The sequence below is a fragment of the Onychostoma macrolepis genome, chromosome 21, assembly GCF_012432095.1.
Source record: "Onychostoma macrolepis isolate SWU-2019 chromosome 21, ASM1243209v1, whole genome shotgun sequence".
Classification (NCBI taxonomy): Eukaryota; Metazoa; Chordata; class Actinopteri; order Cypriniformes; family Cyprinidae; genus Onychostoma; species Onychostoma macrolepis.
Window position 1 is genome coordinate 17,911,133 of NC_081175.1, and position 13,538 is coordinate 17,924,670.

Genomic DNA, 13,538 nt, shown 5'->3' on the forward strand with positions numbered 1-13,538 from the left:
CTGCACTTCGCCCTCTGCTGGACACATCTTAACCCTACATTTGAGCCATAATGGCAGTGATAATTCTGTGCTGGTTTGGTTTTCTTAACTGTGAATGAGAATTCCGACAATGACCCATTAAAGTGTTTGAGCTAACAGGGCTCTTCAGAGCATTCAGTGAGGTCGTGGAAAGCCAGTGTTTACAAGGCGGATGCATTTATTTTTAAGTGCAACAAAGCTGTCAGCTGTTTCTCCCAGAATACCTCTAACACCAGAGCCTTTTAACTGCCCATCTCCATTCACCAGCACCACATTAGCACAACAAAATGGCACTTACTTTAAATAGGCATTTTTGGCCCTTTTTTGTGCGATTGTAAAAAGTGCTTAACAAATTGTCTGTTGGTAAAAGAATTCATGGTATTACAAGACCTTTTGTTCTTACAGTAGTTGCTGAAATGGCATTTCCTAGGGTAAGTCACAAGGAATAGCTCACCCAAAAATGAAAATGGGAATAATTTGTTTTCTGTGAATATGGACTTAATTTGGATCTATTCTTCACACAAAGTTAAAGCCTTGACTTCAGGTGAATATAGTGTACAAGTTGTGTGGACCACTGTTAAAGTACTTTTGTGATGCATTTTTGTCATTTGCACTGTCATTGTGCAAAAGAACATGAAGATACTTCCTAACTGCTTCTTTTGTGGTCTATGGAAAGAAGAAAGTCATACAGGTTTGGAGCAAATCGATTCCTTTAAGGATTTTTTAACAAGCTATTTCTTGTCTTAAGTTCACTTTTCTGCTCCTTACAGATAATGTCTCTTTAAGGAATCTACTAATCAAATTAACTTACAGCATGTGCAATCTGGCAGAGACTGGCAGTGTGTGGTCGCTTTTATTATGTAAAGTCACAGATCAGAACGTGTGAAAACTGATATGATCATCCCAGATTTGCTTATTAAAGATATCCTGCCGTCTCTGTTTCCATGACATTGAAATCAGAGAATCCAGGGCTTTTTGGAATGAAAGTTATTAGAACTGCTGGTGATTAGAGGACACAGACAGGTGGAAGATGTTTTGGTTTTTTCTTGAAGATTCATTTGAGGGAGAATGTATTTCTGGAATTATTTTGTTAACGGAAAAAGGATGACATCTCTCTACTCCTGAGATATTCTCAGATTCTGCATCAAAATACAGTAGAACAGTAATATTATGAACTGTTATTATAATACATTATTTAAAAAGAAATTCTATTTTGATGTATTTCAAAATGTAATTTATTCCTGTGATGTCAAATCTAAATTTTCAGCAGCCATTACTCCAGTCTTTAGAGTCACATGATTCTCCATAAATCATTCTAATATGCTGATCTAGTGCTCAAGAAACATTTCTTATTATGATGTTGAAAACAGTTATGCTGCTCAATATTTACATGGACACGTAATACATTTTTTCAAGATTCTGTAATGAATAGAACGTTTAAAATAACAGCATTTCTTTGAAATAGATTTTGCAACATTCTAAATGTTTTTACTGTCACTTTTGATGATCACTACCAACACTACCTTGCTGAATTGAAGTCTTACAGACCCCAAACCTCTGAAGTATGATAACCTTCTAGTATAGTAACATTCTTCTATTACTTCATATGTAGGCCTATTATACACAGTTACCTGACGTACAGTAAATTTACTATATTTTAATCATAACAGTTGGCCTGTCAACCATAAAAAGTAGTATCCATCTTACCTGTTCTGATTTACAGAGGACTGACTGTTCGTTTGGACAGAAATCTTGCATTCAAATCTAATTTGTGTGATATTTCTAACCTTCAAACTGCAGGACAAAAAACTCTCATGGAAACACGTTAAAAGTAGACAAGTTCCACATGGGGAAAACTGCAACCTTGTTAACCCTGAGCAAAGTGTTTGTTAGAAACTTGTGTGTGGTGTCAACCAAAGAACAAATTCAAATTTTTTTTTTCCCAAGTGTTGAAATGACAGCAGTGACCTTACTTTTGTCTTGGATGTGTGAGTTATTTTAAGAGGGACCTTGTACCGTATTGTTCTGATACTGAGGGGGAAAAAATCTGAGGAAAAGAATATAGTTTTGTTTTGTGTTCCAGGTGCGAATCCAATTGCAGTTCCATATTCCAGATTTGTACTTTGATATTAGGAATTTTTCATATGCCGTTTTGTTTTAACTAAGTACTGTGAGGCCGGAGCAGCCAGGCTGATCAAACCCAGGTCTGGGCAAATCAAATGGCTTTGGTTTTATTCATTGTTTTTCAGCTTTGTTTGCATCGCAATCAGTGGAGACAATGTTATGCTCTGCTTTGGAAATCTTTTCTGAAAATGCTGTGGCGTTGGACCAAAAGTAAATTGCTTTTTTGCTGTCTTTTTTTTTTTCGGTTGCTGCTGGGATGTGTTTTTGTTGAACTGAAATAATGAGAGTAAACCGCCACACACTCACACCCACATACATCGGAGCCTACATCCTACACACACCAGGTGTACAAAAACAAAAGGGTTCGATAAATGGCCGCTTGACTGCCCCTTCATCTGTTGGCAGCACGCACTGGCCAGTAGCCACATAACAACAAATAAACACAAGACACCCGTGAGTTTTACATGCATATGCTTTTAATTTGCATTCAAACATTTTGATATTACTTTTTATTTTCACTTCTTCCTATGTTAGGATGGAGGCCGGTTTCCAGAAAGTTCTTCAGGTGGATCTGGAGGTCAACGGGTTGTTGGATCCTCTGGGAAGTCGCTCAGTGACATGGCAGATCGAGTACCCCATCTCTAGAACCCTTTCGGATGAGATCCAGACACTCATCCGTCTGGCACCACATGACCTCGGGGGAATCGTTCCATTGGCTATGGTGAGTTTAGTTCCTCGTCAACTTGTTCTCAACAAGTCCAAACATGCGATGCTGTTCTTTTGTCCTCTTTTTATTGTTACTGTTTGCATATAATATAAATTATGGCTGCTTTCAGGCATAATATAAGATGTATCACACAGGAAATGTTGATGTGTCATCTGAAGCAACAGTATGACTAACACTAATTAGCTGTAATTTGGTTAATTGAGCGTGCAGTTTGCTTTAAAACCGGCAACTGGGTCAGGGCCAAAAGTAATTAATTTAAAATGAGAGGAGACTGTGAGGATTCTCAAACAAATAAGGTTAAATAGAAGATAATAAAGGTTGTTTTAATCTATATGGTAGCTGGGCAGTCACAGCTGGTGCTATTCCTGAGTGGGGAAGCACAATGCTATTTAACAGTGGCAAAGTATGCACCAAGATATATATACAAGATCTTGGGCCAGATTTACTAAACAGGGCAAATTAGCGTTAGAACGCACAATTCCTAAAAGCGCTGTTGGGAGGGGAAAATTCTGCGGGTGATTTACTAACAATGCACACATCAAAGAACACAGACGCAGCCAGATCATTTCCATAATGACCATCACAATCTACCAAGAGCAGCGCAAATTACTGCCTGCTTTAAGAGACTCTTTTTTTTCATTAAATAATGGTGCAAATACCAGTAATTTGACGAGAAAAACAACTGTGTCCAGGCCTTTTCAGGGCTAATACTTCATTGCATTGTCTTTGGTAAATCCTGACAGGACTGTTTTAACGCCAAAAGACGGTTTGTGCTAACGTAAGCTGTTAGTAAATCTGGCCCCTTATATATAACTACATAAAAAAAAAAATTCTAAGAAATTAATACTTTTTTTTATTCAACAAGGATGCATTAAACTAAACAAAAGTGACAATTGATGTATTTATAATGTTACAGAAGTTTTTCAAATAAATGCAATTTTTTCTATCTGTCTAAGAATCCTGAAAACTGTATCATGGTTTTTTCACAAAAAAAATGTTAAGCAGCACAACTGTTTTTTACATTTATAATAACAATTGTTTCTTGAGCATCAAATCAGCATACTAGAATGATGTGTTCCCTGTGACCCAGTTTCTTCCCAGTCTGATTGTGTTAATTTGATTCCAGGTGTGTCTCCTTAGTTCCTTGATTGTCCTGTCTTTAAAAGCCCCAGTCCTTTCAGTTAGTGTTGGTCAGTCTTTAAGTGTCTATTCTGCCTGTGATCTGTGTTCCCATTTGAATATTAAACTCCTGTGTTGTGAATTCCTCGTTCCTGGTTCCCGTGCTCCCTGTGAGCTGTGACAGAAAGACCGACTACTTACAGTAACCTCTGTGTTTATACCCTCCGTTTTGTTTTCCGTGTTTTACCCAGTGTTTTTTGTTTCTGTTCATGCCCCATGGATCCCTATGTCCGGCCAGAATTCCTCCTCCTCCTGCTGGAGCAGGGGGACAGATCTCTCGAGGATCACACAAGATTGTTCCTGTGTTTAGCTAATGCCACCAGCTACCCGGACGGCACGCTCTGCTCTTTCTACAACGCAAGCTTGAACACCGCATGCAGAGCGCTGTCGTCCGAGGATGGTCCTCGAGAGGATTTCGCCGCCTTCGTGGAGTGGATTCTGGTGAGAAACGGATCACCCCTCACCGTCTCTCCTGAGGATGATCTCGCCAGATCCACTCCAGACCCAGAGCCCAGCCCATCAACTCCCAGCGGTGCGGAGCATCAGCCCGAGCCCACCGATGATGGAGAGCCATTCCCCGCCGCGATCTGCGAGCCAGCACGAAGCCAAGCGACTGAGCGGAAGATCGTCCTGGAAGTTGAGTCTAACCTGTCAGATCAGGTGCGAGAGCCGGCGACAGTGCCTACCACGAGGGAGCCAGCCATTGACGGTGTGAGCGCGGAGTGGAGCTCCGCCCCCTGCACCGTGGCTGAGGATGAGCTGATTATCCATCTGGGGCTGCTGGACATGGAGGAGGATTTAATTGACTGGGAGACTGAACTGAAGTTTGAGCTGCCCCCTCTCCTCTCTGCATCATCCCCGCTGATCCCGTCCAGCCCTCCTTCGTCCTTGGTTCCCTTGTTCAGCCCTGAGGGGGCTTCAGATTGTCCAGTGCCCGCTCCTCAAAAATGCCCTCCAGTGCCTGCTCCACGAAAATGCCCACCTTCCCACCCACTCCTGCCTCCTCCACCGCTGTCGTCTGGCAGCCCCTCTGCCCGCCCTCAGCCCACCGTCACCCGTAGATCCTCCAGCTCCACCGGGCTCCCTCGTCCCTCCGGCTCCGCCTTGGTCGGGCATCAACCCGCCATCGCCTCAGGACTCCGCTTCTCTGGCTGCACCTTGTCGCTCCTCCCACCAGCTCAGTTGGGCTCCTTCCTCCCGCCAGCTCCACCTTGGTCTTCAGTCGCTCCGGCTCCGCCTTGGTCGGGCATCAACCCGCCATCGCCTCAGGACTCCGCTTCTCTGGCTGCACCTTGTCGCTCCTCCCACCAGCTCAGTTGGGCTCCTTCCTCCCGCCAGCTCCACCTTGGTCTTCAGTCGCTCCGGCTCCGCCTTGGTCGGGCATCAACCCGCCATCGCCTCAGGACTCCGCTTCTCTGGCTGCACCTTGTCGCTCCTCCCACCAGCTCAGTTGGGCTCCTTCCTCCCGCCAGCTCCACCTTGGTCTTCAGTCGCTCCGGCTCCGCCTTGGTCGGGCATCAACCCGCCATCGCCTCAGGACTCCGCTTCTCTGGCTGCACCTTGTCGCTCCTCCCACCAGCTCAGTTGGGCTCCTTCCTCCCGCCAGCTCCACCTTGGTCTTCAGTCGCTCCGGCTCCGCCTTGGTCGGGCATCAACCCGCCATCGCCTCAGGACTCCGCTTCTCTGGCTGCACCTTGTCGCTCCTCCCACCAGCTCAGTTGGGCTCCTTCCTCCCGCCAGCTCCACCTTGGTCTTCAGTCGCTCCGGCTCCGCCTTGGTCGGGCATCAACCCGCCATCGCCTCAGGACTCCGCTTCTCTGGCTGCACCTTGTCGCTCCTCCCACCAGCTCAGTTGGGCTCCTTCCTCCCGCCAGCTCCACCTTGGTCTTCAGTCGCTCCGGCTCCGCCTTGGTCGGGCATCAACCCGCCATCGCCTCAGGACTCCGCTTCTCTGGCTGCACCTTGTCGCTCCTCCCACCAGCTCAGTTGGGCTCCTTCCTCCCGCCAGCTCCACCTTGGTCTTCAGTCGCTCCGGCTCCGCCCGCGGATCTCCGGAGCTCCGCCTTCGCCTTGGTCGCCAGAGCACTCGGCTCCACCTTAGCCCTCCGGATCCTCGGCATCCCCCTGGCTCGTCGGTTCTCCGTCTCTGCCTCGGCTCCTCCACCACCTGCTCTGCCGCCGTTGGTCGGCCCCGTGGAGTCGCCGGCCATTCCTCCTCCATGGCTCCTCCCTCCTTCGCCGCCTCCCTGGTCTCTGCCTGCCAGCCCCTTCCAGGTTGTCTGTCCTCCTCCTGAGCCTCCGCCATTGTTCCCACCCGTCCGGGAGGGGGGAGTAATGTCACGTCCCTGGACTTTTTTGTTGTGTTTTTGCTCCTCATGTGTGACCTAGTTTCTTCCCAGTCTGATTGTGTTAATTTGGTTCCAGGTGTGTCTCCTTAGTTCCTTGATTGTACTGTCTTTTAAAAGCCCCAGTTCTTTCAGTTAGTATTGGTTGGTCTTTAAGTGTCTACCTTGCCTGTGATCTGTGTTCCCATTTGAATATTAAACTCCCGTGTTGTGAATTCCTCGTCTCCTCGTTCCCGTGCTCCCCGTGAGCTGTGACAGCCAGAAATAAAATTATATTTAAGGAAAAAATATATTACAGATTTTACTGTACTTTTGATCTCTTTCAAAAACAACCCCCAAAATTTGAATATTTACAAAATAACATATACATACTCCAGACTCATGGACTCTGTTTATAGACTCATGGCACCTGATCTGGGGCCTCATTTATAAAATGTTGTGCAGAAACCATCCTAAATTTGATCTTACGATCATCTCTCGAATATGCGTATGTGTGATTCATAAAATTAACGTACGTTCAGAAAACGCATGTACGTGTCTCTTTCAGATGTGAAATCTATGAATCGCAAATGATCTTGAACTCGCGTGCAATTGAATGGTTTCAGCTCTCTGCCTTGTAAACGACTCCTAATTAATGTCATTAACATGTAAAAGATCACCAGTCATCACCCATTTTCTTTAATTTAGAACAGCAAGCTGCAAGAACAGATATTTCAAAAACCTGCAGTACTCCGGCAAGAAAAAGTGTGTACGTCTGCTCAGGCCCTGACGTGACGCTAAGCACTTTTCCATGTCAAAGCCAGTTTTTACAAATATGAGCGTTAATTGGCGTGGATTTAAGAGATCACAAACAGCATAATACTGCTATATAGTATTATGTACACTTTCCTTCACTAAACTACTGAAATTCACCAACAGTGTATAGATCATTTACACATTGCTGCATTTAAAAAAAAAAAATGGGCCTGTGATTCCAGTGCAGTCTCTACACAACAACATGAAAAAAATTAGTTTTGAGTGCAAGTTTCATCTTTTAAATAAAGTGAGAGGCAGAGGCAAGGAGAAAAATGGTGTTTGATTAGAGGTGGGCTACACGTCTGCTCTTCATTGGCTTCTTTTCAATAGAGCAGTAGGATGTTGATTTAATTTTGATGTGAAAAGGTTCTTGTATTTTCTGCAAGCACGCAAACCACTGAAATCTGAATGCTCCCTCTTGTTAGCTAAAGCGTTTCACCTTGCTCTCACAACATTCACATGCAAACACTCAAGCACACACACACTCAGTAGATTTGGTTCTCTTTTGCATATCATCTTGAATTATATCACCTTGCCTCTTTCGCAGCCTGTCTTAATTGCGTTTTACAGTGGAGCGTTCTCTCACACACCCTATGGCGGCTTTTCCCCTTGTCCGTAACGATGACATTGCCTTCACCACACCTTGTTAAACTTAATCAAGACTTCGTTAAGCCGGCAGCAGAGTCAGCGGGCAGCTTTAATCACCCCGAGCGCGGCCATCCGCTCCCCCTTCTCTCTACCTGTCTAATGTAGAGGAACCACGTAGATTGGTGTGACAGGAACAATGGCATACGATAACAAAGGCAAGAGACTCCAATCTGTCCCATCGGAGGTTTCTGCTCCATTAGAATTAGCTTTTTCCCCTCTCGCGGACACTGGCTAATTCCGGCCTGCCAGCTGTCTCTTCGGCCTCATTAGAGAGGACAGCCGCCGCGGCCCCGTTCCCCACTCAGTGGCTAAACAAGCATCATCAGCCATCGCGTTTGAGAGCTGTGCTGTCTCGGCCCATTACGGTAAACACAGCCAGTCTTACAGTAGCGAAGAGGGCGGAGAATGATGTAATAACATTGTGAAAATGAGCCCGGATGCCCTTACAGCCTGAGTTTGACATCCCCGGCTCAAGCCCGTTTGGCCCACTGGTGCATTTCGCACAACAATCACGGCCGCAGACAGAGAGACAACAGCCACCAATCACTTGTGTTGTCTGGGCCTCTGACGAAGCGCATTTGTCTTGAGCTCTCAGAATGCTGGGAGAGCAGATTGTTGTGTTACACAGCAGGAGGGGATCAATGTAATCACATCACTTTCAACTTTTTGAATGAGGAGATGCCCTAATAGGATTTGGCAGTGCATGATACCCTCAAAATGCAGGAAATCTGTTCTGGCTCATTAGGATGCACCAGCGCGCGCATTCGCTCTCTCTCTCTCTTTATAATGTGTGTGTTTGTCTTTCTTCCTCGCTCTGTTTCTATACCTCACAACTTTTGAATCAAGTTTATTTAAGCTCCTTGTAATTGGCCGTTCAGCCCTCTCGAAGGCAAATTTCAGTCCCTGCTGAGCTTGTTTTCTGTTGACTATTGAAAGCGCTCTCGTTCTTGTTTGCCACCCTGTCTTCTCGCGGCGCTCAGAGAGTTTGTTCAGAGAAAAGCAAAATCAAACAATTTGCCAAGTCAGAGGCATCTTCCTTCAAACCCCTCTTCTGATTTTTTTTTTTCTTCCAGGATTTGTTTTGTTTGGTTCGCCGTAGCCTCTTGGCCTTAGTCTTGAGTTTCGGTGTGTGTCAGGCATTTCTTCAGAGCTCATGGGTTTTCTGTTCTCTGAGCAACGTTGGCCTGCTGTTTGTCTTCCTTCAAGTCTGTTTGAACAGTGTCCTCTGTAAACCGCCTACAGGACAAGGTAATACCTTTTCCTTTGTGTTTTCCACAGGCCGTGGGCCATAAATCGGGCAACATTTTTGAACTACTCATCAAATTTACACGGAGAACTAGCTGCTAGTGGTTCTTTTCTTGCTTATAATTAGAATGCGCTTTATATCAGTACCATATAGCTAGGACATTTAATTGTGCTCGTTTCCTCTACAGTATTTTTATTATTACATTACATTTGCTGTCATCTAACGCGTACTTGAAGTTAATCTTTAAAAACACCAATAATTTAACATGTGTGCAGTTCCTTGTCAAAAATTGCTTGTAAATCCCTCATTATGCTGACAACTCATGCACCTCGTTTTTTGAGTGAAAAAAACATTATTTGTGAATAATTTTGTTAATTTTTGAGGCCTACGGTCAGTCAGTTCAATCAGTTCCAAAAAGAAAAAAAAATAGATGGATGGATCTTATTTTAAGGTGTCCTTGTTACAGTATAATTATACATTTAATATTAATTAAGTACATGTACTTACTATATGATTAGGGTTAGAATAGAGTTACTTGCATGTAATTATGCATTATTTATTGTTATTATTATTGGTATTTATTGTTATTATCTATTATTCATTCATTCATTCATTCATTCATTCATTCATTCATTCATACATACACACACACACACACACACACACACACACACACATATACATACATACATACATACATACATACATACATACATACCAGTGTAACAAGATGGCAAAAGATACCCCAAAAACTACATACATTTTTGGTTGGGAAGTTGCTATACCTTATGTAAGCAAAATCTAATGAAATAACATTAACTGGCATTTTCATGAAAATGAAAATCCTGTCTGGGTCAGAATGACTGGAACACTGAGGCTTAATAATGCTATTATCTTTAGCAAATCTCAAAATGATTTTTCTTTTTCTTACTGTACATTATAGGGTTATAGGGTACATTTACTTTTAGCATTTAAATTTATTGATGTTAGTTTTTAGTGCTTTATTTATTTTTTATTTATTTTTAGAACTTGTTTTAATTTTTAAATCCATAAATTAATTTTAATATTGGTTTTATCAGTTATTGGCCATAACTTATTTATCCCTACTGAAAAGACTGAAAGACTAAAAAATATTGTAAAATGTCCTGCAACAAAAATAGCCGCTTTTATTAATGTATGCTAGCTTTAAGGCCATCTGTATGCTATTGTACTCCTAAACATTGACAAAATTGACTTTTATCAGACATTTAAATTGTACAGTTTTTCTCTTCCAGAAAAACTGACAAAACATACATAGATTTCTCACCTTGTAGCAACAGCAAGTAACAAATCATGGTACATCAATTTGTCTTTACATCATTGGTTGCACAATTGCTTGTACTTTATTTACTTTCTGTCTGGAATTTATAATACTAACTGTAAAGTGCCACACTATTGCGTAAACTAAAGTCTTTTGGATATCTACAAATTAGATATCATATCTACTTTAGAATGCATTTTGACATTTCTGATCTTTATCTGAGACCAAAAACCTTTTATCTGAGCAAAAAAAAAAACAAGGAATTTACCCTTTTACATTGTGATCTAGACAATTTATTATGGGAATGTCTTTGAGAGAAGTCATTTAAGCTGCGCAGTTTGACAGAGTGCTCACTGTACTCCAGTATTTGAGCATTTTTGTATTACTGCTTTATTTACTCCTGATGCAAATGTTTCTCTAGAACCCCCTGCAGCACAAGACCATGTGGCACACATGCAAGAACAGAATGAGAAAAAGAAAAAGGGAGAGGGAGAGAGAGAGAGAGAGAGAGAGAGAAATGAGTGCAGTTGTTTGAAAGAAATGCAAGTTGATCTGTGACTGCTGAGAGATTAAGATGCAGACAGAAGCGTGTTATTGTGTGCGGCGGCTGGCCTCGGTAAACCTGCGCCCTGCCACGGAGCCGTGGGGATCGATGGTCCTCACCGCACGCTCCCTCATTACTACCAGTTTCACTCTCTCTCCACCATGGCTGTGCGCACGACCGCTGCCGCCTTATCACAATCATCTGAAACAGCCTATGTATTCATTATCCCTCACCTGGAGGCCTGCACACTACACAGGGCATATAGAATCTGTACTTCCACTTTTCACTGCCCCAGAGATGGAGGAAATAAGGGAGGCGATGTTAGATGGCGATTGCATCTAAGCCGTGGCGTTTTTTTACAGTTATTAAAAGGTGGTGGAGTTTTCTAGCAAGTGTTAATTTGAAAGAGTGGTGAAAGAGTTCATATAAGTTCCTATGGCTGTGCTGTTTGAACATTAACCCCAAAACCCTTTAGGGCTGCAGGTTGCAATAGACTGATAATTGGATTGAAAGAATTGTTTTTTGGTTCTTTTGTATCGAGTATGGCGATATTGAATGGCATCCCTTCAATGATAAAGTCACTAACTTATTATTTAGTATTATGTGGCTAAATTACTAAACCTTTACACTTAGACATGACTAGATTGTAGTGTTGTCAAAAGACCCGGTACTTCGGTACCAAGTCAGTACTGAAAAAATGAAAACGTCATGGTACCAGGTTTTTTTTTTAAGTAGGCCTACCGGTGGTACCGAGTACCCGGTCAACCCGGTTCTTGGCGCATACGGCCCTATGATTTCCGCAATGCAGAAAACGCGGATGGAATCGCGGAATTCAGTTATAAAAACGAAATTTACAGTTTAACATTGAATGTAATGGAATTTGTCAAAATTTGGATGAATTATTCACTTAAATCAAATCGCGATATGGACTAGTATCTGTAAATGTTAAGCTGCAAAAGTCGATTCAAATATGAATCCTGCATGCTCTGCGAGTCTCTGTGTGAATGAATGAATGGCAGAGACACACGGTTTTGTTTACTACATACACTGAAGCACATGTGAAACTCGCAGTGATTTCAGCATCTGCCGTCTCAATGAGGACATAAATACACGAGAGTCCCTTCACGAGCATTTTGCCGTTTCATTTGAGTAAAACCAACGTCATATCATATACACACAGAAATTTAAAGGTATTCACAGCAACCCGTCAAAATAAAGTTTCGGTTTAACTTAGACATTGTGCCAGAAATATGAGACTATTATTTAGTAGAATGTGTGTGATACTACTACTACTACTGTTTAAAAAATTCATAAAAATTTATTTTTTAAGAAATAATAACACAATATTTCTTCCATGTTTTAATTGTAATAGTAAATCCCCTTTATTTACCAAAAAAATTAAATGTGTTTAAATTTCATTAATTAAAAGACAAATTAAATTTGGGTGAATCTTGTTTACTGTTTTTCATACTTTTATTACTTGCGGAAAAACTTGAAACATAATTTTAAATAAGTATAAAGAATGGCATTGATTTTTGCACATTTTATTTTTGTTTGACTTTATTAATAAAAATAGTGTGTTTTTTTAATTACCATGTTTTTGTGTTTTGCTTTGTTACCGAAATTGGTACCGAGAACTGTGGATTTTCACTGGTATCGGTACCGAATACAGAAATTTTGGTACTGTGACAACACTACTAGATTGCAAAACAATTTTTTATATATGTTATGTTATTATTATTATTATTATTATTATTATTTACTTTTATAATAATAATAATAATAAATTAGTGGTAGGATTAATTATAAAAATATTATACTATTATTGTTATTATTATTAACTTTTATTATGTAACTAAAAGTACAAATTAAAGAGTTAAGAATTAGTTCTGTTTATACTTAAAGGTAAACAAACATAATTGAAAATTGGTCAATTAATATAATATTATTAATAATAAATAATATAAAAGTAGTTGTATGAATTATAGAAAATGTAATTAAAATTATTCTTATACATTATTAAAATTAAATGATGATGATTTATTTATTTATTTAACAATAACCCTCTATCTTATTGTTGTAGACAAATTGTTATTGTATTATATAATTAAAAACAAAAATTAAACAATAATTAGGAATCAGTTCTGCATAAATTTAAACATACATAATATTAATAACAATAATAATAATATTAATAATAAATAATAAAATGTAGTTGTAGTCTGATTTATAAAAATTATAAGTATAATAATAATTATTATTATTATTAATGTTTTTTTTTTTTAAATAAAGTAACCCTCCAGGTAATTGTTTTAGACACATTTTTATTATACCATGTAACTTAGAAACAAAAATTAAACAATAATTAAGAATCAGTTCTGCATACGTTTAAACGTACACATAAAAAATTATTGTTACTGGTCATAAAAACAACATCTGTTGGTCTCTAGCTACCAAGCAGTAAAGATTGTCTTGTAGGTGCAGTGGAAAGGTGGTGTAATTGAGGTGCATTACGTTCACTACAGCTCCCTATGTGCTTGGTGTGATTCAAGGAGGACATATTCCTGGAACAACCTTCCTGTCACCCTGATCTTAGGGCTGGGGTTAGAACT

General features: G+C 40.9%; 1 protein-coding gene across 2 annotated transcripts in view; it reads left to right on the forward strand.

Moving 5' to 3' along the window:
• The window catches only part of si:dkey-112m2.1 (transmembrane protein 132C), a 141,871-nt gene that overhangs the window by 102,760 nt on the left and 25,573 nt on the right, over positions 1-13,538 (forward strand). For both annotated transcript variants that reach the window (XM_058757385.1, XM_058757386.1), the window contains exon 4: positions 2,677-2,863. In XM_058757385.1, the coding sequence (XP_058613368.1) occupies positions 2,677-2,863 (187 nt within the window). The remainder of the gene's footprint in view (positions 1-2,676; positions 2,864-13,538) is intronic.